Source organism: Pseudophryne corroboree, chromosome 7 (assembly GCF_028390025.1).
Source record: "Pseudophryne corroboree isolate aPseCor3 chromosome 7, aPseCor3.hap2, whole genome shotgun sequence".
NCBI classification, from domain to species: Eukaryota; Metazoa; Chordata; class Amphibia; order Anura; family Myobatrachidae; genus Pseudophryne; species Pseudophryne corroboree.
Genome location: NC_086450.1, coordinates 41,393,417 through 41,418,232, shown reverse-complemented (window position 1 = coordinate 41,418,232; position 24,816 = coordinate 41,393,417). Strand labels below are relative to the sequence as shown.

The following is a 24,816-nucleotide window of genomic DNA, read 5'->3' as shown; positions in this document are numbered from 1 at the left end:
AAATCATGTGCACTGCAGGTGGGGCAACTATAACATGTGCAGAGAGAGTTAGATTTGGGTGGGGTGTGTTCAAACTGAAATCAAAATTGCAGTGTATAAATGGGATCAGTACTAAATGCCGCCGGACGGAATCCCGGTGGTCGAAATACCGACGCCGGAATCCCGACCACACAATCCCGACAGGGGTGGCGAACGGAACGCAGCCCCTTGCGGGCTCGCTTCGCTCGCCACGCTATGGGCACGGTGCCTCGCTACGCTCGGCACACTATTATATTCTCCCTCTATGGGTGTCGTGGACACCCACGGAGGAAGAATATGTCGGGATTGTGGCGGTCGGGATTCCGGCGGCGGCATATTGACCGCATCCCATATAAATAAAGCAGCCAGTATTTCAGAAACAATATAACCCACCCAAATCTAACTGATTCTGCACATGTTATATCTGCTACACCTGCAGTGCACATGGTTTTGCCCAACTGCAAACAAATTTGCTGCTGCAATCAACTGAATTCCCCCCCATACTGCCATCAGGCTTCCTCCCACTTGCTTGCACCTCATGTCATCTATCTGTCGCCCCTTCCCACTAGATTGTTAGCTCCTCAGAGCAGGGCCCTCTTTCCTCTTGTTGTCAAAGCCCTCTTCTCGACACATTTCACTCGCAGCTCTCTCCTACTCAGCGACCATCTTTACCCACATTTTCTCCTGCTGGTAAAGGCTCATCTCTATGGCCGCCAGCCCCAAGTAGTACGCTGATTACTCCCTCACTTCTTACATTTTAGCTGTATTATGTATTGAGATTTGTGGTGCTCTGTTACCTGTACTCTGTTTCTGTTATTTATTTACTATAATGCTAAGTTTTGTCTCCCTGTACTGTCCTTTGTACGTTGCTGCAAAACACTTGTGGCGCCTTTATAAATAAAATGTAGTAATAATAATAATTAGTAATTGTGTATCCCACCTTCTAAATTTCCTCTCCAATTAGCCTTTATTGCTAAATAATATTAGATTATGTTAATATTAAGTGAAGTGTAGTTTACATGGTCAGTTCAGTTAGACTGGATGTGCTACTGAGCATTGGCGAGATGATTGGCTGCGCACACATCTTTCAGATATGGCGGTGGGGCAGAATTGGCGCTGTGGGGACCCGCAATATGCCATTCCCAAATGCAGTGTTGATCACATCGCAGCTAATTGCACTGACCCTTTCATATCTAGATTAAACTACACATTTCTTGTACCAATTCTATAGTGGAGGAAATGTTGCCTGGCAACGAGCAATCCCTCCTTCTGTGCGCTTTACGCCAGTTTCCATGTTGGGCACTTGAAGTCCTGAATATGGCGCTGGGGAGACGTTTAATAGAACAAATTTACCAGTTATTTATATAGCGCACACATATTCCGCAGCACTATACAGAGAACATTTGGCCATTCACATCAGTCCCTGCGCCAGTGGAGCTTACAATCTATGGGCCTAATTCAAACCTGATCGCAAAAGCAAAATCTTTCTCTAATGGGCAAAACCATGTTGCGCAGCAGGTGGGGCAGATGTAACATGTGCAGAGACAGTTAGATTTGGGTGGGTTATATTGTTTCTGTGCAGGGTAAATACTGGCTGCTTTATTTTTACACTGCAATTTAGATTTCAGTTTGAACACACCCCACCCAAATCTAACTCTCTCTGCACATGTCACATCTGCCCCAACTGCAGTGCACATGGTTTTGCCTATTAGAGGGAAAGTTTGCTGTTGCCATCAGGCCTGAATTCGGCCCTGTATTCCCTACCATGTGTACACGCAGACACATTCGCGCTAGGGTTAATTTTGTTGGGAGCCAATTAACTTACCAGTATATGTCTGGATTGTGGGAGGAAGCCGGAGTACCCAGAGGAAACCCACGCAAGCACGGGGAGAATATACAAACTCCACACAGGGCAATGGTGGGAATCGAACCCATGACTTCAATGGTGTGAGGCAGTAATACTAACCATTACACCGTACAATCGTAAATTAAGACAAGCCAGATACATGGGGGGAATTCAATTGTGAGGTAAAAACCTTGTGGTCCTCGTGCACAATTTTGGATTACTATGGGCATGACGAGATCCCAATATCCATGGTATCCAATTTAAAAATGTGGTAGTAACATTGTCAGCTATGAAAACCCTGTGGCACAAGATGAAAAAAATAAATACTTACCCCTCCGGTGGTCTCCCCAGCTTCCACTGTGCTCCCCTTCTTCTTTACACTGGGGAGGGAGCTGCTGGGGGATGTAGTTCTGCCTCCCAGGGGTCTCAAGACACACTCGTGCACACACACTCGCACAACACTTATCTCTGCTGCAGAAGACCGGACCCTGACGCTGGGAGAAAAGACACAGCATCGGAAGGTGAGTAATTACTGACTAATTAAGCCAATTGGAAACTTCCAAGTGCTTAATTAGTCCTCAGAGGTAAGGGGTGCTGCAGGGGCCCCAGAGAATGGCCCAATAATTTTTCCTAAAAATAAAAATTTTAGGAAAAATCAGACTTGTTCTGGAGGTGTGCATAAAAAGAGAAATCATTGAGTCTCATTTTCTATCCTTTAATTGAATAGCAAAACCCTGTGCTGCTGGAAAAATGCCTCGCAGTTTTTTTTTTTTGCATTTACCGCCGTCAATTGAATACTACCCATTGTAAGGACTTTGTCACACAAATTAATTTTTCCGGCGTTTTTTAGCACCTGCAAAAGCATTCCGTTTGAAGACAATGGGGTATATTCGATAAGAGTCGGAAACTGCCGTCTTGTCGGCAAAGACGTCAGATTCCAAGTGGAATAGGTCGGAAGGGGTTCCGACCTATTCAATACGGGCAAATTGTTTAGACTAGTCGGGAAACCTGACTTGTCGGAAAGCAGGTGGATCGTCAGAATACCAGCCGATCCGCCTGCTGCTGTCGGAAACGGGGGCCAAATCTGACAGGTTTGAGGTGAGGTGAGGAGACTGGGAGCGGTGCGGCGGGCTACGGGGATCGGGGATGAGAGGTACCTTGACGGCCGTCCCCCGGCCTGGCACCTCTCTCCCTGCAGTGCCTCCCTTGCCTCCGCAGACATCACCCCCGCTGCCAGCTCCGGCCGCCGATCTCAGCTCCCCCGCCGTCCGCCACACTGTTGCCGCTGCTCACTGTTTCCCCCGCCGCTGCTGTCAGCGCACCCGGCAGCAGCAGGACAAGACACAGGGAATGGCCAAATCCGACAGTCGGATTTGGCCGCTCTTTGAATAGGGGTTGTCAGGTCCATTCTGACAACTGCATGTCGGAATGGACCCAACTCTTATTGAATATACACCAATGATTGCATGTATGTGTTTGCATTTTTTTTTAGCAAACACTTTCCCCATGTGTGTTTTCCGTGCATTTTTGGTTATAATGGTTAAAGGGTCATTTATGAACATGCAAACGTGATCATGTGGGGGTAATCCGCAGTGAATGTATCACTAGGGCTCATTCAACACTATGGCACCTGGAAACTTCATGGCTGAGCAATGGACACTTTGGTGTAATGTCCGCTCAGCAGTGGAAGAGAGTTGTCTGTCGCCGTAGGGATGAAAGGTCCTTAAGGCTGATTCAAATTTTGCACATGCGCTTATAAAAAGCATCAGAGGGACGATGGTAAAATGGAGACGGACCCTAAGTCAGGCAGCACCTTAGTTGTGTTCTTAACATAATCAGGGCCAGATTAAAAATGGGGCGGATGAAGCTACAGCTGCAGGCCCCAGATAAACATAGACCCATCACCATGACAACATGATGGTGATTAATTGCCCAGCTGGTCACATGGTTGCCATAAATGATAAGAATTAAAATTATATTTGAAATTCCTCACAAAGTGTGCTGTTTTCTACTTTTATGTATTTTGATAGACATACCCATATGTCACTGGCCACACCCACACAACATTAGCCACACCTCCTCAACTTCTTACAGTAGGTCCTTGATAATTTTCAGCCCCAGGCCCATGTGGACCTTAATCCGGCCCTGACCATAATGATAGGCCGCACACTGATTCTGCCCATAGAATAGGCCGCACGTTGATTCAGCCCATAGAATAGGCCGCACGTTGATTCAGCCCATAGAATAGGCCGCACGCTGATTCAGCCCATAGAATAGGCCGCACGCTGATTCAGCCCATAGAATAGGCCGCACGCTGATTCAGCCCATAGAATAGGCCGCACGCTGATTCAGCCCATAGAATAGGCCGCACGTTGATTCAGCCCATAGAATAGGCCGCACGTTGGTTCAGCCCATAGAATAGGCCGCACGTTGATTCAGCCCATAGAATAGGGCGCACGCTGATTCAGCCCATAGAATAGGGCGCACGCTGATTCAGCCCATAGAATAGGGCGCACGCTGATTCAGCCCATAGAATAGGCTGCACGTTGATTCAGCCCATAGAATAGGCCGCACGTTGGTTCAGCCCATAGAATAGGCCGCACGTTGATTCAGCCCATAGAATAGGCCGCACGCTGGTTCAGCCCATAGAATAGGCCGCACGCTGGTTCAGCCCATAGAATAGGCCGCATGTTGATTCAGCCCATGGAATAGGCCGCACGTTGATTCAGCTCATGGAATAGGCCGCATGTTGATTCAGCCCATAGAATAGGCCGCACGCTGATTCAGCCCATAGAATAGGCCGCACGCTGATTCAGCCCATAGAATAGGCCGCACGTTGGTTCAGCCCATAGAATAGGCCGCACGTTGGTTCAGCCCATAGAATAGGCCGCACGCTGATTCAGCCCATAGAATAGGCCGCACGATGATTCTGCCCATAGAATAGGCCGCACGATGATTCTGCCCATAGAATAGGCCGCACGATGATTCTGCCCATAGAATAGGCCGCACGTTGATTCAGCCCATAGAATAGGCCGCACGCTGATTCAGCCCATAGAATAGGCCGCACGCTGATTCAGCCCATAGAATAGGCCGCACGCTGATTCAGCCCATAGAATAGGCCGCACGCTGATTCAGCCCATAGAATAGGCCGCACGCTGATTCAGCCCATAGAATAGGCCGCACGCTGATTCAGCCCATAGAATAGGCCGCACGCTGATTCAGCCCATAGAATAGGCCGCACGCTGATTCAGCCCATAGAATAGGCCGCACGCTGATTCAGCCCATAGAATAGGCCGCACGCTGATTCAGCCCATAGAATAGGCCGCACGCTGATTCAGCCCATAGAATAGGCCGCACGCTGATTCAGCCCATAGAATAGGCCGCACGTTGATTCTGCCCATAGAATAGGCCGCACGTTGATTCTGCCCATAGAATAGGCCGCACGTTGATTCTGCCCATAGAATAGGCCGCACGTTGATTCTGCCCATAGAATAGGCCGCACGTTGATTCTACCCATAGAATAGGCCGCACGTTGATTCTGCCCATAGAATAGGCCGCACGTTGATTCTGCCCATAGAATAGGCCGCACGTTGATTCTGCCCATAGAATAGGCCGCACGCTGATTCAGCCCATAGAATAGGCCACACGCTGATTCAGCCCATAGAATACTTCCACTTTATTCTTTTCAGTATAAGATTAGACAACTGGCTTTTTTACTAATGGTCTAATTGCTTTTGCTTTCCCCTTAGAGTTCATGTACGATGGACGTCCGAAATTTTCCTAATCCATTTCCTGATTACAGTAGTGGCGCCTCGAATGCTTTCAATGTGACTGGACAGGTGAGCTGATCCTGTTACTAGGTTTAAAGGCTGTGACAGGAGCTCATTGATTTTTACTTTATCTCTCTCCAACATTTGATAGGGGAAGATTTATGTTTTATTTAGCTCTGTGATTTGATTTGATGTTTGTGCTTATTGGAAGAGGTTTAAAATGGAAGTCAAGCCAGTTTTTCAACTCCTCTGAATACATACTATATCTCTTCCCCCAGACTTTGTTGTAAGACAAATAAGAAAATTACTATTGCCTTATCTGCTGCTTTATGGTAGAAAAAACGTCTAAAAGTTGTTTCGGACATAATTACTAGCCGGCGATTTCTACTGACATGTAAATTCACCTGACTTAAATGTAATCCTCCTCCCTCCCCCCCCCCCCCCCCCCCCCCCGCGCACATTCTTCTCTCTCCTCCGTAAAAATGGAAAAAATATGTGTGTGCGCTGTCTGAAGCAGCTGGAAAAAATGGGGGATTGTCAAGCCCCTGTATGTACACTAGGTACGTGAGAAATAGAGAAAATAACCAGCGCTATTGTATTATAAAATGAATTATAGATGTTGCTAGATGGTAAAGATAAATATAAAATATTGCTTTAATTATTATAAAGTGATTTAAAAGAACTTTAAACAGGTATCATGAATTAAAATTGCATTGCATATCTGACTCCTTGTGATATTCACCATATGGACTAAGGACCTTCTCCGGATTCCTCCTATGAGCACAATAGTGGCTGGCGTTGGTCCAAAAAGTTGTGGTCCCCAATTAGTAGGCATGCAGCTGTATTCCAAGGGTTCCGGTATGAATGGTCGACCATGTTATGGTCGACAGTCATTAGGTCGACCACTATTGGTCGACATTGACATGGTCGACATGGACACATGGTCGACACATGAATGGTCGACATCAGTTTTTTTACTTTTTTTGGTGTCGTTTTTTGCGTAAAGTGACTGGGAACCCCAATTAGTGCACCGCGTCCCCTCGCATGGCTCGCTACGCTCGCCATGCTTCGGGTATGGTGCCTTCGCTCCGCTACTGCTTCGCTCGGCACACTTTACCGTTCCAATCGTAGTCCATGTGGATCGTAAAGTATGGAAAAGTTCCCCAAAAGAAAAAAAAAAGTTAAAAAACTCATGTCGACCTTTTCATGTGTCGACCTTTCATGAGTTGACCATTTTCATGTGTCGACCATGTGTCCATTTCGACCATGTCAATGTCGACCAATAGTGGTCGACCTAATGACTGTCGACCATAACATGGTCGACCATGTGAACGGATACCATTCCAAGATGGACGTGCCCTAGGGGTGTCTTCAAACTGTGCAAAGATTTAGGAGCTTTCCGCTGAAGGATGTGTAATGTCCATTAACAGGGCCGGTTTGGGGCTTCTTGCGCCCCGGGTGGCATTAGGGTGTGTGGCTTCATACAGGGGGCGTGGTCAGTTACGCCCCCTGTACTGTAGTAGAATGTGCGGTGTGCGACGACGTCATCGCGCACCGCACAGCAAAGGTACTCTCCACGAAGGAAAACTAGACGCTAAGCGTCTAGTTTCCCTTCACAACGGGCAGCCGACGAAGGGAAACTAGACGCGTAGTGTCTAGTTTCCCTTCACAGCGGGCAGCGGGGGGCACAGCAGCAGCGGATCTTGCCATGGTGCGGCGCCCTCCGGATGGCGCCGGCGCCCTCCGGAAGGCGGCGCCCCGGGCAAAAGTCCTGCTTGCCCGTGGCAAGATCCGCTACTGTCCATTAATTGTCCCTCAGGTGATGAAAAAGAGTCCGCAATGAATGATGAAATGTCTTTAAGGCTCAACGCATTTCCCAGGGTTGTTGTACCCCAGCTTCCTCAGCTGCATGCCTACTAATTGGGGACCACAACTTGTTGGACCAACGCCAGCCACTATTGTGCTCATAGGAGGAATCCGGAGAAGGTACTAAGTCCATATGGTGAATATCACAAGGAGTCAGATATGCAATGCAATTTTAATTCATGATACCTGTTTAAAGTTCTTTTAAATCACTTTATAATAAGTAAAGCAATATTTTATATTTATCTTTACCGTCTAGCAACATCTATAATTCATTTTATAATACAATAGCGCTGGTTATTTTCTCTACTTCTCTCTCCTCAGTTATCTGACGGATAGTACAGTGCACTCGTTAAACCAAAATATATTTAGTGATTAAATAAAAAGTGCAGAGACTGTTGATTTTGGTCGAAGGCCACAGCCAGGTTCAGTATAATAGGTCGACATGCATCATGTGGGAATGTTGACATGGTCGTTATGTTGACTTTGACTGTGTTATCATGTTCATTATGTCAACACTGTGGGTTTTTTTTTTATAAGTCTATCCCGACGCTATCCCTAACGCTAATGTTTACATTTCATATGTCAACATTCTGTACGTGTTGACATTTTAACCATGTCACCATAACTGTCAACACTGTCAGTGTCGACATACAGTACTGACTGCATACCCTGCAGCCAACCCTGTCCAAATAGCCAAACCTAAATAGCTGAACCATTGCTCCAGCCTTGTAGCCACATTTAGCTACCCCCACCTTGGTGGCCACCAAGCAGTTAGGGACCACTTGAACAATCACCATCAATCTGACCGCATCAAGTGGCACCGTCAGTGGTAAAGCTGACTTTTTTTATTATTATTATTATTGTTATTATATAGTTCCAGACAAATATATCTACATATCCACCATCTAAACATACAACTGAAATATGAGGCGAGATGTAATAGCGTCCGAGACTGACGGAGGTGCGGGATGCTGGTGATCGCGGATGTTTTTTTTTAAAATTAAAGTGGCAGTCATTTGCAAGGCGAAATCATGCCTTCTAAATTAGTGCCGCTTTAAAAAAAAAACAAAAACCCTATCCGAGATTGTACGCCGTCCCGCACCTGGCAGGCTCGGATGCTATTACATCTTGCATATAATCTTTAAATCCCTGTCTATATATGCCCACCATAGCAATGTCACAGCAGTCCAGCCTCACCGGTAATAATCTGATACACACTACCATGCACAAGTCAGACCTCACGCAGTCGCGCAGTAAAAGCCATGGTGGCGCTTGGCGGGGTGATATGTCCAGCATAGGCACCTGCTCAGTTTATCTTAGCGCTGCCACTTAGAATGTTCTATGCTTGTAATAACCCAACCTAAACATAATGATTATTATAAAAACACAGAGACGTTGATCCGTTTGCCGGAAGACCTGCAGCCAGCTATATTTAATGCATTCGCCAGATCAAATATGATTTATCAACCAGTCCATTAGCTGCCAAACTGACCTTAAATCTGCTGTTGGCACTTCCTCCTGTTATCTGTAAGGGGCGCAGTTGCATTGTCAGCGTTCGGAATCCCTGCGGTCCACAGCCAGAGACTACCTATCAAAAACTCATCACTAAGCCTAGACATTCAGAAGCTCATTTAAAGTTGAACGCATGTCTGGTTTAGGCACTAAAAATGTGTTTGCTACTTCCAGAAATAGCTTGTTTGCCTATTATTACTTTACCCCTTCTTATGGCTGGAGAAGTGGAGTGGGGGGGAGAGAAGAGGCAGGTAGTGACTGGTAGGCTGTGTATAATAAGCTCCTATAAATGTGACTCGGGCATGACAGCCGTCAGGAGGAATATCTCTTGCAGGTACTAGAGGTGCAAATACGCACAAGCGTTCCTATCTGCAGTCATTTCTAGCTGCTTCTAATTACAGACAGTAATTTATTCATTAGCATCTCGCCTTTATTATGTGTGTATTTGCGTTACTTTTGATTCACATTTCTGTTTAGTATAGTGCAAAAAAACAATATTGTCATTGTGTTTTTAGGTGGGGAAAACAACAAATGTTTTTTTTTGTTTTTTTTTAATTCAATTTATCTTAATTTCATGTAATGTAATTACATCGTTTATGTTTAATTACATTTTATATTGAAATGCAACTTTCAGTAATTGCAACCAAAACTCTTCTCTCCCGCGCATATGTACAAATAGGGTAAGGTGACATTAGCAATTACTACTAATACTCTGTGCTATCCATACGCTGTACTGGTGGGTAAATATACACACGCCAGACATACGTACACCTGGCGTAGGTGCTGCCACGTGAGAAAAATGAGAGTGCTAAATGTGGCTAATAAAATAATCGTCTCTAGCTAGTAAGAATTATACTATGCAATGTGTGAATGTATTGGAGACAGGACCTAGAATACCCATATGTGCAAAGGTAACCAGACATAGACAACACTGAAGGATACTGTAAATGTTTAAGCTGTTTTCCTGGCCAGTTCAGCTACCAAACGCTAGTAACTTTGTAAGTAAGTTATGGGACAGATGTATTAAGCCAGGAGAAGTGATATAGCAGTGATAAGTGCAAGGTGATAACGCACCAGCCAATCAGCTCCTAACTTTCGATTTACGTATTGGAGCTGATTGGCTGGTGCGTTATCACCTTGCACTTATCACTGCTTTATCACTTCTCCAAGCTTAATACATCTGCCCCTAAGTATTCTGCCCCTTCCTTTCCCAAAGTCGTCCCGTGAGGTTTTGAATCTCAGCCTCTATAGATCCCCAGTACTTGGTAGTAATACGAGGTACAGGGATCTTACTAGGTGCACAGCTGCTGGAATTCCTGGATGTCTGCGTTCAGCTTTACTCCAGCAATGTTGCTTAGAGTGGGGAACGGGCCGCTGCTGGTAATTGCCAGTTTAGTGCTGCAGGTCTCCAGTGATTGATGTTAATGTGCGGCTGACACAGGGTGCTCAGCCGCTGCATTTCTCAATGTCTATTCCCTCTCGGTCTCCCCGGCAGTGATGGTTAAAGCCGGGAACAGAGAACGAGGAGCGGACAGCTTGTCACCCCCGCAATAGGCGGCTGGATCACAGGTCCCTGCAAATTCACATTAATCCAAATACCTGTTGCCGTGACGTGAAGCCACCAGCTCCCCGCTTCCTCTTTTACCATCATTGCTGGGTAGACGGAGAGGGCTTAGACATTAATAAGGAGAACAACAAAGCCAGGCAGAGGCAGTGGCCTGTATGTGCCTGTGATAAAGTCACCTGTATATGACGAAATGCTTTATGAATATTTCTTCTTTGGATACTGCTCCTCCATTACTGGACCCCTCTGGTGTGCACTTTGTATCCGACAGGGAATGACACTCAGTTCTGACCACGAGTGTTGAGCTTGGTCTCCACTCTCTGCAACATCTCTCTCTCAGCCATGACTATGGAGATACACCGGCTCGCTTTAGGACACCCGGGATTATCCGTGCACCTTCTGGTATAAGCAGTCAGCCGTGACTTTGGATACTTTGAGGCTTTATACGGGATCAGTATGTAATCCCGGCGCAAAGGATCCCGGTGTTCAAAATAGCGCAAGAGATCCCGGCGGTTAAAAATCTGACAAGGGTGAGTAAGGGGTATTCTCGCCTCTTCCCACCACCCTAACCCTGACCCTCCCTACCCACAGCCTAAACTTAACTTCCCCCCCCTTAGTGCCTAACCCTAGCCATCCCCCGGAGGTGCCTAAACCTGTGTGGAGTTTGTATATTCTCCCCATACTTGCGTGGTTTTCCTCCGGGTACTCCGGTTTCCTCCCAAAATCCAAAAATATACTGGTAGGTTAATTGGATCCCAACAAAATTAACCCTAGCGTGAATATGTGTGTGCGTGTACATGTGGCAGGGAATATAGGGGCAGATGTATTAACCTGGAGAAGGCATAAGGAAGTGATAAACCAGTGATATGTGCAAGGTAATAAAGGCACCAGCCAATCAGATCCTAACTGTTAATTTACATATTGGAGCTCATTGGTTGGTTTATCACCTCGCACATATCACTGGTTTATTACTTCCTTATGCCTTCTCCAGGTTAATACATCTGCCCCATAGATTGTAAGCTCCACTGGGGCAGGGACTGATGTGAATGGCCAAATATTCTCTGTAAAGCGCTGCGGAATATATGTGCGCTATATAAATAACTGGTAATAAATACATAAATTAATTTGACTCTTACGGGTATATTTACTAAGGTGTGGGTTTCTAGAAGTGGAGATGTTGCCCATAGCAACCAATCAGATTATAGCTATTACCTTTTAGAATATGCTAGATAAATGATAAGCAGAATCTGATTGGTTGTTATGGGCAACGGGAAGCAGTCACAATATCGACACCGGAATCCCAATTTGCGGCCACAATCCCGACGTCAGAATGCAGGCTAGGGGGGAATCCCAGCGTCAAAATACAGAGGCCGAGAATCCCGATCGTCCTTTCTGCGGGGCGTGCTCACTTCTTGCCACTGGGGAGGGCTAAGTTTAGGCAGGAGAAGGGGGGGTTAGGGATAGGGTGCAGGGCCGGAAAGGTTAGGTACCGGGGAGGGTTAGGTTTAGGCAGCAGGGAAGGGAGGGTTAGGGTTAGGCACCTCCAAGGGGGGATTAGGCACCCACAAGGAAGGGTAAGGGTAGGGGGCAGGGGAGGCTTAGTGTCTTAACTACGGGGCTGTCGCGGTTTTGATGGGCGGGATGCCGTTGTCGGTATTCTGCCCGACGGCATCCGTCCATCGGGATTACATACTGAACCCTGGGCAACATCTCCACTTCCAAAAACCTGCACCTTAGTAAATATACCTAGTGTTTGGTGGAATGGAGTCTACTTAAACTAGACTATCCACACGCATTACTTGTTCACACTCAAAATTACAGGACTTTATCCAGGCTTCACCCACTCTGTGGAATGCCCTCCCACGCACAGTAAGACTCGCCTCTAGTCTCCAAACCTTTAAATGTTCCCTGAAAACTCACCTCTTCAGACAAGCCTATCAAATTCCAGACCCACCCACATAACCTTCAGTGCTTCCCTATCTAATTACATCCTCTGTAGAGTATTCATAACATCACATATCTTGTCTTTCTTTAGTCTCACACCCTCCTGACACTTGGCCAACTTTGCGGGGTATCATCATACAACCCATTAAGAACCTAGCAATCTGGTGGACCATTATGCAATAGGTAGCATCTATCCTTGTGTATCTATGCCTATTTCCCTATAGATTGTAAGCTTGCGAGCAGGGCCTTCCTACCTCTATGTCTGTCTGTTTTTACCCAGTTTTGTTCTATTACTGTTGTTCTAATTGTAAAGCGCAACGTAATATGCTGCGCTATATAAGAAACTGTTAATAAATAAATAATAAAAAATAAACTATGCCGCATGATACTTTGCCAGCTATTCAGTGTGTTGTTACATTTGTTGTTTCTGTTGTCTGTGTATTACAGGTTGAGTATCCCATATCCAAAATGCTTGGGACCAGAAGTATTTTGGATATGGGATTTTTCCGTATTTTGGAATAATTGCATACCATAATGAGATATCATGGTGATGGGACCCAAGTCTAAGCACAGAATGCATTTATGTATCATATACACCTTATACACATAACCAGAAGGTGATTTTAGTCAGTATTTTTAGTAACTTTTTGCATTAAACAAAGTTTGTGTACATTCACACAATTCATTTATGTTTCATATACACCTCATACACACAGCCTGAAGGTCATTTAATACAATATGTTTAATAACTTTGTGTATTAAACAAAGTTTGTGTACATTGAGCCATCAAAAAACAAAGGTTTCACTATCTCACTCTTACTTAAAAAATTCCGTATTTCGGAATAATCCGTATTTCGGAATATTTGGATATGGGATACTCAACCTGTATCATTATTACATTTTGGATTTTGTTCGCTGGCACTTTGGAACCATTTGTTTAGTGTTTATACGATGGTTCCTTCATTTATTATCTGACCATTTTATTTATAGCTGACTCCTGACTTTGTTAATCGTTTGAATGGCACAATCAAAGGACTCCTTCAGCTCATGGAAAAGGGACTGAAATCTGCAGATCCGAGAGACTTCACGGTGTACACCGGCTGGTCAGGTAAATCCTAATGGGGATCACACTTCCCTTATGCGCCTGCATCTGACAATGCAAACTACCGAAATATATCCTGTTAGAATGTGCTATAATCAATGGGAATGTAAGTATGTCATTTCATGCACCAAAGCCAGCCTGCATCGGTGTCCCAGGAGCCTGCCATCACTTCTGCGCTGTTGGGGACCCTGCTCCTTTCTGTTCCCTTCCCCTCACCACTTCCAGGCCTTAGAGAAAAAATTATTTGGACCTGCCACACCCACTGCGATGTCTGCGCCATCTCCTGTCCAAGGGCCTAATTCAGACCCGATCGCTGTTGGGCGAAATCGCAAAGCGGCCGGTCATCAAACAACTGCGCATACATACGGATCGTAATGCACAGGCGCCAGGCCAAACTGCGAAAAAATCCTGCGTCTTTTTTGATCACTAGGCGTACGCAGATTGATTGACAGGAAGCGAACGTTCGGGGGTGGTAACTGGCCGTTTTCTGGGAGTATCGGGAAAAATGCAGGCGTTCCCAAGCGTTTTCAGGGCGAGTATGTGACGTCCGCTTCGGCCCCGGTCAGCCTGTTTTTTCGCACTGTAGGAGTAAGTCCTGGGCTACGCACAGACTGGAAAAATCATTCTATGTTGAGCAAGTTGCAAACGGATTTGCAGCTGGCCGGCGTTTGCAAAGCTTTTCGCACGGACTACAGGCTTGCACGGGGCGGATTTTCACTCTGGCTGGGCGGCGACTATCCGATCGCAAACCTCTGCAAATTCGCAGAGGTGCGATCAGATCTGGAGTAGGCCCCATGTCCAGTATGCAGAATACTTACTGCACTCCTTTCAGTCTGGAACATTAGTCTGACTTATACATTACCGTCATTCGATCATCATTTTCCAAGCGGTGCAACTGCCTAGATAAATCCCTTATGAAGCCGTTATACTTTAAGGTGCCATTTTTTTTCTCAGAGTCACCTGGATGAGTAGGAGGTGTCTTTTTATTTTTGAATGGCCTTTAATATCCCTCAGTGTTTTTGAAAATTGCAGCTTGAAATGTCAACCCTATTTATTTAATTGATATACTATTTTGTATATACAGTAGGACAAATTCAGCAATGGACAAGTGAAATATGCGGGACTCGTAAGGGTCTGACTAGTAAGCTGAGTGGGAACGGTCTGTGTTCTGAGAAAGTCATTTGAGTCTGCTATACAGTAATAACCAGTCACCGTGGTGTGTTTAATGTGACTGCCAGGGATTAATCACTTATCCCACGTAGGGGTATATTGACGAAGCAGTGGATTTTACCTTACAATTTAAAGCGGCACTAATATTAAATGCAAAACAATAATACAGTAATGGCTATGCCTTGCCCAGTTTGCTATCCTGTTTGGTGAGCAGTTCCTGGGAGCCATTGTTGGCCTGGAAAGACCCTGGTTTAACCTTAATGTTTTCCGAGCTTTGCTGATCTAATGTGCTATCTATTGGCTCCTGGTTGACAGTCGTGTTTGGGCACAGTTTTGTCTGAACATACCTTGCCCGAGGGAATGTCCACATGGTATTTCCCCAGAGAGGAAGATTGGGCAAAGACGACTTTTGGTACTTAGTTAAATCCATTTCTCTGAAACCATCTGGGGGACACTGCGTTCCTAACCCCTCCTTTTACTCTTGTCTGGTGGTTTTTTTTTTTTCTCATTTAGTTATAACTAACCAAGCTCACCAATCTCTCCTGTGCACCCAAGATGTTAGAGGGGAAGGAGGCGGCAGCAAGGCATATGGCCAAATCTCAGGATTGCACACCCTGTACTAGCCGTCCGATGTGTCATTCGTATTCGGCCGGAAACGACATATCGGGCAGAGAAGGCTCAATCTTGTACGGTTCCGGTATGAATGGTCGACCATGTTATGGTCGACAGTCATTAGGTCGACCACTATTGGTCGACATGGACATGGTCGATATGGACACATGGTCGACACATGAAAATGGTCGACACATGAAAGGTCGACACATGAAAAGGTCGACATGAGGTTGTTTTTTTTTAGGTTTTTTTGTGTCTTTTTTGCGTAAAGTGACTGGGAACCCCAATTAGTGCACCGCGTCCCCTCGCATGGCTCGCTTCACTCGCCATGCTTCGGGCATGGTGCCTTCGCTCCGCTACCGCTTCGCTCGGCACAGATTACCGTTCCAATCGTAGTCCACGTGGATCGTTAAGTATGGAAAAGTTCCCCAAAAGAAAAAAAAGTTAAAAAAACTCACGTCGACCTTTTCATGTGTCGACCATGTCAATGTCGACCAATAGTGGTCGACCTAATGACTGTCGACCATAACATGGTCGACCATGTGAACGGATACCATCTTGTACCCGGCTTTAGGCTTACGTGTGTCTACTTCTGGAGTCAGCTATGTAACATCATCTATCCTCCCTGAATGCAAGGGGAATGAACAAGCTTACATTACACATTCAGTCTTATTTTCTCCATACAACATATCATAATAACGCTGTTTTCATAATTTTTATCCCAAAAATGTTGGATAAACACTAATCCTAATTGATCCTTGATATTCCCATGCAAACACATACGAGCACTATACAGGATACACTTTTGTCTAACCTCTTCTGTTATATTTCCTGTCACTATTTAACCTTTTGTTACCCTGATAAGCATGCCTCGGCTGGGTTGCAGGAATTTGCACATTTCTTGCTTAATATGTAGAGCTTTTCATATTTTTCATATGTGTACACTATGTGGGTATTCAATTAGCCCCAACAATTTCGGAGCTATCGAATTCACCCTCCCTCGTATTCAATTGCGGGACGTTTTTCGCCCATTTTTAAGGCATTTTTTGAATGCCTTTTTTTACTTTTTTTTTTTTTGTGAAAAGGCATTGGCGAAAAATGGCTCAAAATCAGCAAAAACAACCCACGTTTTTGCATGTGCAAAAACACGTGGATTCCCCGATCCACATGTTTTTCGCTCCTGCTGAATTTTTCGGCTAGGCGACAAAACATCCCTGCTATTAAATAGGGTGAATCCCCATTCGTCCTAAAAAATTTTTTTGCGAAAAATGCCCTTTTTTTCTGCCTAGCCCTAATTTTGCCTGCAATGTGTCAGCATTCACATGCCAGCAACTGCACCCTACATCACTCTGGATTTGCCTTTAAATAGTGCATTTTTTTTTTTTTTTATAATATTTTATTGGACATCCACATAAAGCATACATTACAGTATATAGTAGTATATCGTGATAACAGTAACTCAACATGGTATATCGCAAAGATAAACATCACTGGTCAGGCAAAGGAAGGAGGTGTTACAAGCCATTTTGTTTTGACATTTTCTAAACATTTTCTAAAAAGGGGGATGACCTAGGGTAAGCAGTTCAAGATTGTACCATGTAGTATATTTTATAGCTTGTCGAAGGGGGATCTTAATGACATCATCAAGCATCTGCACGTAAGGAAGCCAAATATATAAAAAAAAAATTTAATTTTGTATTCTTTATCAATTGACATTTCAAGCCACTCCATATGGAATAAGTATGATAATCTCGGTAACAACAAAGCCAGAGACCATGAATCAGTAGCAATCCATTGTGACAGGATAGTCTTTTTGCCAGCAGCTGCTATTTTAGTCAGCAGCATGCGCTGGCCAAGGGGCAGTTTAGGTGTATAAGATTGGCAGTGTATGTCCCAGATAGCCCACTCTGGAGAGGCCACCATATCAATGTGTAGTTTATTTTTAATAAAGGTTTGTATCAAACCCCAGAACTTGCTGACTTCAGGACAGCTCCATAAACAGTGATAGATATCTGCCCCTGGTGCACCACATTTAAAACATTTAGAATCAGGAGCTGCGCCCATTTGGAATCGTAATTTCAGTGTAATATAGGAGCGGTGTAATATTTGATAGTTCATCTCAGCATATGATGCTGATATGAGAGTTTTGTTGATTTTATTAAATGCGGCAAGCTTGGCAGAGGTGGTGATAGTTGGGAAGTCCAACGCCCATTTGGCCAGTCCTGACTGGGTGTTCTCCCAGTCTATGGCTTTTTTGAGAAATGTATAGAGAAAAGCTGTGGAATGGTGCACCCTAGGCGTTGCTTGTAAAACGACATCTAGATTGTTAGACTTGTCTTTTACTGTCATTGTGGCTAATGATTTATGGAGGTAGCTACGAATCTGAAAATATACGAATAGTGGGATTGGGAGTTGTGGAAATCTCTCGCAAAGGGTAGTATACATGCACATCAAATAGGTGTCTCGACCAATCAACTGGTACGATAATCTAATGCCTTGGTTTGACAGAGCTACCAACGTGGTGCATATAGTTGTCCTGCGGAAATCTGGATTATGTGATAGGGGGAGAAAGGTGGTATTGTGGCTAGAGATGCCCATCCTAGAACGTGCCTGTCTCCAGGCCATGCAAGTTGTTGTTAATAGAATGTTGTTTTGTATCTGAGGAGGGAAGGAGGATGGACGTGTGTGTAGTAAGCTGACTAGTGAGGTATCGGGACAAAAAACCTGCTCCAAGCCGGTGTTAGCGAAGACTTCCGTCTCATGTATCCAATCAACAGCGTAACGGTAATTTGCGGCCAGCATATAGCTTCTGAGGCAGGGTAGGTTAACACCGCCTAATGTTTGCGATTGGCATAACTTAAATAGTGAGATTCTAGGTGTTTTTTGTGCCCAGATAAATTCACTAATGGCCTTGTTGAGAATTTTCAGGTCTGTCTCAGATATCCGTAAAGGTAACATTTGAATGGGATACAATAATCTCGGGAAGGAGATCTAAATAGTGCATTTTAATTTGCAGACCCATAGCGGGACATATTATAAATACACAATTTAGGGACTACCATAAGTGCGGCTGGTGTGCACACCGTATCACTGGCAATGAATGTACACCTACACCAGCTGGTGGACGTGCAGAGCAGTTTATCATAACGCAGAAATTACACAGGTCTACCATGTAGCTTAACAAGGTATTGTCATTTAAAATTTTGTAAACTCCACAATTACTTCCTCACCGGCTGAGCTGAATAAACGTTCCATGTCTGTACCATGACAAGTAACCAATCCCATTGTTATGTTTCTGCCCCCTCTAGGAATTGCCCTATTGTATCTTCACCTCTCTGAGGTCTATGGAGATCCATCCTACCTGCAGAGGGCACAGGAGTATGCCGCCAAAGGCCTTAGTCGCGTGAATCAGCGCGACGTCACCTTTCTGTGCGGCTACGCAGGGTCCTATGCAGTAGCAGCTGTTATTTCCTATAAGCTGGGAAACCACAAGGAGGCAGAGGATTGTATCACAAGGTGAGGGTTCCAAATCTGACTCCGCAGCAGGTTTCATTCTGCAGAATCACACAAATATGTAACGAACCCTCTTTTCTTAGTCGCTGTCACTCAAACAGACCCTTAACGTTCTACGCACACGTAGTACTAGTTACACACATTGGGCAGGTGTCGTCAAACGTTATCAAGTAGAGAACAGCCATTATATACGTCAGTATAGTACCTAGAGCTCAGTACATGTATTTCCATGTCAGGGCTGTTGCATGGGAAGGTTAGTAACAGTCAGCACTAGAGGGCGCTGTACAACAGGAGCTGAGGCCCTGACCCTACTGCACAACCAGGTTTGCATCTCCTAAGTAGGAGGTGTATTATGAGATAGTGGTTCTTTTCAGCCTTCCAGCTGCAATAACTTCTTAATTGGTGCCGATTTAAGCCAAGCGGTCCCATCAGAAGGCAGAAAGAGATACATAAAGGGCTGCGGAGTATTCTGGCGCAACATAATCAAATGTTCCATACAGCGTTGCGACTATGTGCTAGTATGCAACACTTGTCTATCTGTGTGCAACTGAATCTGAATACAAGGTGCTATGATGCAACGGCCACAGGTTTTTTCTATGCCAAGGTCCACAGAGATATTTTGCCACTAGGGGGATAATTCAGACCTAATCGCTCCTCTGCGAATTTGCCGCCCAGACAGAGTGAAAATCTGCCACGTGCAAGTCTCTGTAAGACGTGCAAAAAGCTTTGCAAACGCCGGTCAGCTGCAAATCCGTTCGCAACTCACTCACCGACGAATGTTTTTTTCCAGTCTGTGCGCAGCCCAGGACTTACTCCTCCAGTGCGATGAGAACAGGCTGATCGGGAACGGAACTGACGTCGCACACCCTCCCGGAAAACATTTGGGAACGCCTGCGTTTTTCCTGACACTCCCAGAAAACGGCCACTTACCACCCACAAACGGCCGCTTCCTGTCAATCAACTTGCGTACTCATAGCGATCAAAAAAGAAGATAATTTCTTTTGCAGTTTGGCATTATGATCCGTACGCGTGTTCAGTCTAATGATAATCGTCCGCCTTGCGAATTTGCACAACAGCGATCAGGTCTGAATTAGGCCCTTAGACTAATTTTCTGCAATAAAAGATGCGCGACACTAGAACCCGTCACCTCGCTCACGCCAGGCGTCTCCCGCTGCATGGCGTATTGAGGCTAGATGTGTGACGTATCTGGACGAGACCAATCCAGGAGTCACAATGAGACGTGAAAACATAATTCCATATTTAGAAGAAAAAATGGAAGAATGTGCGAGTGACCCCCAAACCTTCCAACATCTATTATTGCTTATGGGATACATATGATATCCCGGCACCCGGGGTGCTAGCTGTCAAAATCCTGCATCCATTGCTTATTATATGGTGCCACTATGGGGGTCATTCCGAGATGATCGTAGCTGTGCTAAATTTAGCACAGCTATGGTCATTCACACTGACATGCGGGGGGACGCCCAGCACAGGGCTATACCGCCCCGCATGTCAGTGCCACCCCCCTTCCCTGCAGAAGTGCAAAGGCATCGCACAGCGGCGATGCTTTTGCACTTCAAGAGTAGCTCCCGGCCAGCACAGCTTTGGCCCGCCCCCCGTTTGGTCTGGCCACGCCTGCATTGGCCGGACCACGCCCACGAAACGGCGGCCAAGCGCCGCCGTTCCGCCGCCCCCCCCCCAGTGACCGCATCTGCCTGTCAATCAGCCAGAGGCAATCGTAGCGGCCATCTGGCATGTGCCGGCGCATGCGCAGTTCTGACCCGATCGCACCGCTGCGATAAACTGCAGCGTTCGATCGGGTCAGAATGACCCCCTATATTCAGCAACACAGAACAACAAAGTCACATTTAAATCATTCCTTGATTTTCTCCAACACATCTATCACATACAAAGTTCAACAGGAGAGCATAGAAAAGGACTGGTGTTTTGTTACTCGGTAGCACATTCCTTGCCACTGATTAGGAAGGAGCAGCATATTATAATATATATCCACCACTATTGAGGCTTGCTTATTAATCCCTACCCTGGGTCACTTCCAGCTCTCCTATTGATAAAGTAGTGCTTCTACTTATCCCGTCTGTTTTCTTGCTGCTTGCAGAGTTCTCCAGATTCACCCGTCTGTGATCAAGGCAGATTCCCGGCTACCAGATGAACTTTTATATGGCCGGATGGGTTACCTATACACCCTGCTGTTCATCAACCAGCATTACGCGGAGGAGAAGATTCCTGTCCGGTACATCCAGGAGGTGGGAGCAGTCTATATTAATATGATCAGTTTGTGAGTCAGTGGGTCAAGAGAGTAGAAATGTGTCTGCGGTTTCGCGTTGCTCATATGTTCCTGCTAGAGAACAGTTCACACGGGGCTAATTCAGACCTGATCCCTAGGCTGCGTTTTCGTACAGCAGGCGATCGAGTCTAAACTGCGCATGCGTATGCACCGCAATGCGTAGGCGTGTCGCACGGGTACAAAGCGGGTCGCCGGGTTTGTTCGAAGGATCCATGCGCATGGGCATTCGCAAGGAGATTGCAGGAAGAGGGCGTTTGTGGGTGGCAACTGACCATTTTCTGGGAGTGGTTGGAAAAACGCAGGTGTGTCCAAGCGTTTGCAGGGAGGATTCCTGACGTCAATTCCGGTCCCGGACAGGCTGATGTGATCGCAGCGGCTGAGTAAGTCCTGGGCTGCGCAGAGACTGCACACGATCTGTTTGTAAAGCTCTGCTACACATGCGATCGCACACTTGCAAAGCGAAAATACCCTCCCCCTGTAGTCAGCGACTATCTGTTCACAACAGTGCAAAAATCGCCTGCTAGCGCTCAGGTCTAAATTAGGCCCAGTGTCCCTATTGTTGGCGCTCTACGCCCCCTAGTGTTTGCCAAAATTCTTTGCATAGATACAGCAAAAGATAACACTGTTATTTGATTTATAAGTGATGCATCTGCATCCAGTAAGGCTGCTCTCATTTTATCCAGGATCTCTACAGCAGGACAGTCCTGATTTTAGTGCTGTCCCCCAAATCCCTGTCTAGTACAGCTTTGTCCCCCAGTGGGAAAGTTGGGCGGTCTCTCACATTCACCAGTGTCCTACTGTACAGCACATAGTAGATTTGCAGTGATCTGGTGCATGGAGGAAAGGGCGAGGCAGTCCTCACCATGGTGCAATAGCCCGCCCGCCAACCTGACTCACAGACTGGGAATATTGGGAGGTACTGTAGGGGGTTATGTATTAACAGTACAGACTGACCTGTAGCTGCAAAAGCTAATTGTTCACTTTAAGCGTAAATGTAAATACTTTTAGTTAATGTTGCGTTTGCATGAACGGTTCCGCAGCAGACGGTAGAATACAAATCTCTCTGGTTGACCGAGTTCCAGGAACGTGTTGAGATGAGTAATGCGGATCTCTGTTTCAGGTGTGTGACGCGGTCCTGAGATCCGGTCAGAGCACGGCAGCTCAGAAATGTGTTACCGCCCAGAGCCCATTAATGTACGAGTGGTACAGAGAACACTACGTGGGACCGGCCCACGGCCTGGCAGGCATCTACTACTACTTAATGCAGGTGGGTATGCGGAGCCGTGCCACTGTTGGCAGTGTACGAAGAGCTGCAGCGTAGATTGCTTGTTTAAGAAGGGTGATGCTTTGCGCAGGCAGCGCCCCTGGGTACTGTCAGCCTTACCACCCGGTTTGTAGGTGCACCGCCCCTCCTGATGCCAGGTTATCACTGGGAGACTGCACACACACACTCTTGCTCTATAGATTGAGTATGAGATATCCGATGCATTTGAAATACATAATAAAACCCCCAAAATGAATATAACAGTCAGTTTATACGGCTCTGTGCTGTATAATCTCCCGGTGACCTCGGCCTTACGCCTGTTTCGTTCATGCTTCCCTAGAAGGACACTGACAGGCAGCTCTAAATACATAAGGGGGAGACCCCTGCCCTGCTGTAAGGAGCTTGCAATTAGGTTCGATACAAATAAAGGGTAACAAGTGTGTGCTGATGGCGGCCTGGACCACAGGGGTGTGACGGGCGTTTGCACTTACAGTGTCTTCTATCTGCTGCAAATATAGCACAAAAGAGCTGAGTTCAGGAAGCCGAAATAGGACATTGACATGGGTTCAGTATGATTTCCCAATGGACAGGATGCCGACGGTCAGAATACCGAGGTCATCCCGTCCATAAGAGTCCTGTCAGCCCCCTGTAAAGTACCCTAACCCTCCCCTGCCCCCTACCCTAACCCTACCTTGTGGGTACCTAGCCCTAACCGTCCCGAGTGGTGCCTAACTCTAACCCTCCCTTCCCTGCTGCCTAAACCTGCTTGGTGCCTAACCCTAACCTCCCCTTCTATGTGCCTAAGCCGAACCCTCCCCGGTCCCTAACCCTAACCTCCCCTTCTATGTGCCTAAACCTAACCCTCTCTCCCTGGTCCGTAACCTTTCCATCCCTGCACCCTAACCCCCCTTCTCCTGCCGAAACCTAACCACCCCCTTTCCACGTCAAGACACCAGCGCATCCTGCTGGGCGGTTATTCGGGATTCCAGTTGTCGTTCTTGCGATGCCGGTATCCCGAGCGGTGTTGGTATTTAGACGCCGGGCTTGTGGCGTCCTTCAGGGATCCCAGTGTCGGTATATCGATGGCCGGGATGGCATCCCATTGACATATGTCATTACAGCAAGGGGAAGAAGGCAGAGAGGGAGCAGCACCGTCTTATTCTCAGGAATGGCGTATGAGTACGGCACATTTGCATTTTCTGAGTCACGTGACTGCTACACTTTATAGCTGCTCTGCAGGATGGACAGGGCAGCCACGGAGCGCTGTAATGTTATTGTGTAAAGCCAACAGTAGTGGCTGCCTACCTAGTTCTATTGCAGGGATGGGATATGAGAGGCCAGACTTTCTTCAGCTGATACAATACTGTAAATGTCAGCATACAATATCACAAGTAAATAGGTTACAAACAGCTTCCGCATTGGTCTGATGACCATATACCGTAATTGCACAGGACGAGTTTTTATTTTTCTGTAGGTCATGTACTCCGAGATAACTAATACCCTTCTGTTTCACAGTAGGAGGTGCATTTTGACTTTGACGAAGAGATGAAACAATTTATTGTTATCAATAAAATTTTCGTAGATGTATTTGCTGAGTGAGAGTGCTGACATCACACCACTGTACTGATGAGATGATTACGCCTGTGATAGATAATGTACACATGATACACATGTAATAAAGACTCAGTGGCGCACACCTGTGATCTTTGTATGTATGTGTGTGCATCAGTTGTGCTGGTAAATTACTCCCACTGTAAAACACAATGTTACGTTGGTGCCTTTGTGGCACGGAGGAGGTATGTACTAAAATAGAAAATGTAGTGAACAATCACAGACATGTGACACACTTGTGGGATTGAACCTCAGGAGAAAGGTATAATAGGAGTAACCATTTAATCCCTCCCTGTGTAGCAGAGCTGCAGTGACATGTTAGGGCAACACAGAACATTTTAGATGTGGGTTATATATACAGTATTTATATTTGATATGTTTCCTTGTTTCTCTCAGCCCGTCTGCAATACCAGCAGTGAAAAGCTACAGACCCTCATCCGACCCAGTGTGGAATATGTCCGGCAACTCAAATTCCCATCTGGAAACTATCCTTCCTGCATTGGAGAGAATAGGGACCTTCTGGTGCACTGGTGTCACGGAGCTCCTGGTGTCATTTATATGTTAACGCAGGCCTACAAGGTACCTAAAGAGATTTTATTTTCATTCATCCTAAGAACACATATTGCAGTCCAAATAGTTGTTCTGGAACCCACTGTCCTCTCTCGGCGGCCCATGCTGTTTGCCGTCACTGTAAGGAGACTTTTTTTGTTTGCTTT

At 46.0% G+C, this 24,816-nt stretch overlaps 1 protein-coding gene across 1 annotated transcript in view; it reads left to right on the top strand.

The window, feature by feature from the left end:
- LANCL1 (LanC like glutathione S-transferase 1) overlaps nt 1–24,816 on the top strand; it is a 49,562-nt gene that overhangs the window by 7,755 nt on the left and 16,991 nt on the right. Inside the window, exons 2-7 of the mRNA XM_063933075.1 lie at nt 5,614–5,703; nt 13,511–13,628; nt 18,713–18,920; nt 21,037–21,184; nt 22,346–22,492; nt 24,497–24,679. Coding sequence (XP_063789145.1) covers nt 5,626–5,703; nt 13,511–13,628; nt 18,713–18,920; nt 21,037–21,184; nt 22,346–22,492; nt 24,497–24,679 — 882 coding nt within the window. The 5' untranslated portion in view covers nt 5,614–5,625. The remainder of the gene's footprint in view (nt 1–5,613; nt 5,704–13,510; nt 13,629–18,712; nt 18,921–21,036; nt 21,185–22,345; nt 22,493–24,496; nt 24,680–24,816) is intronic.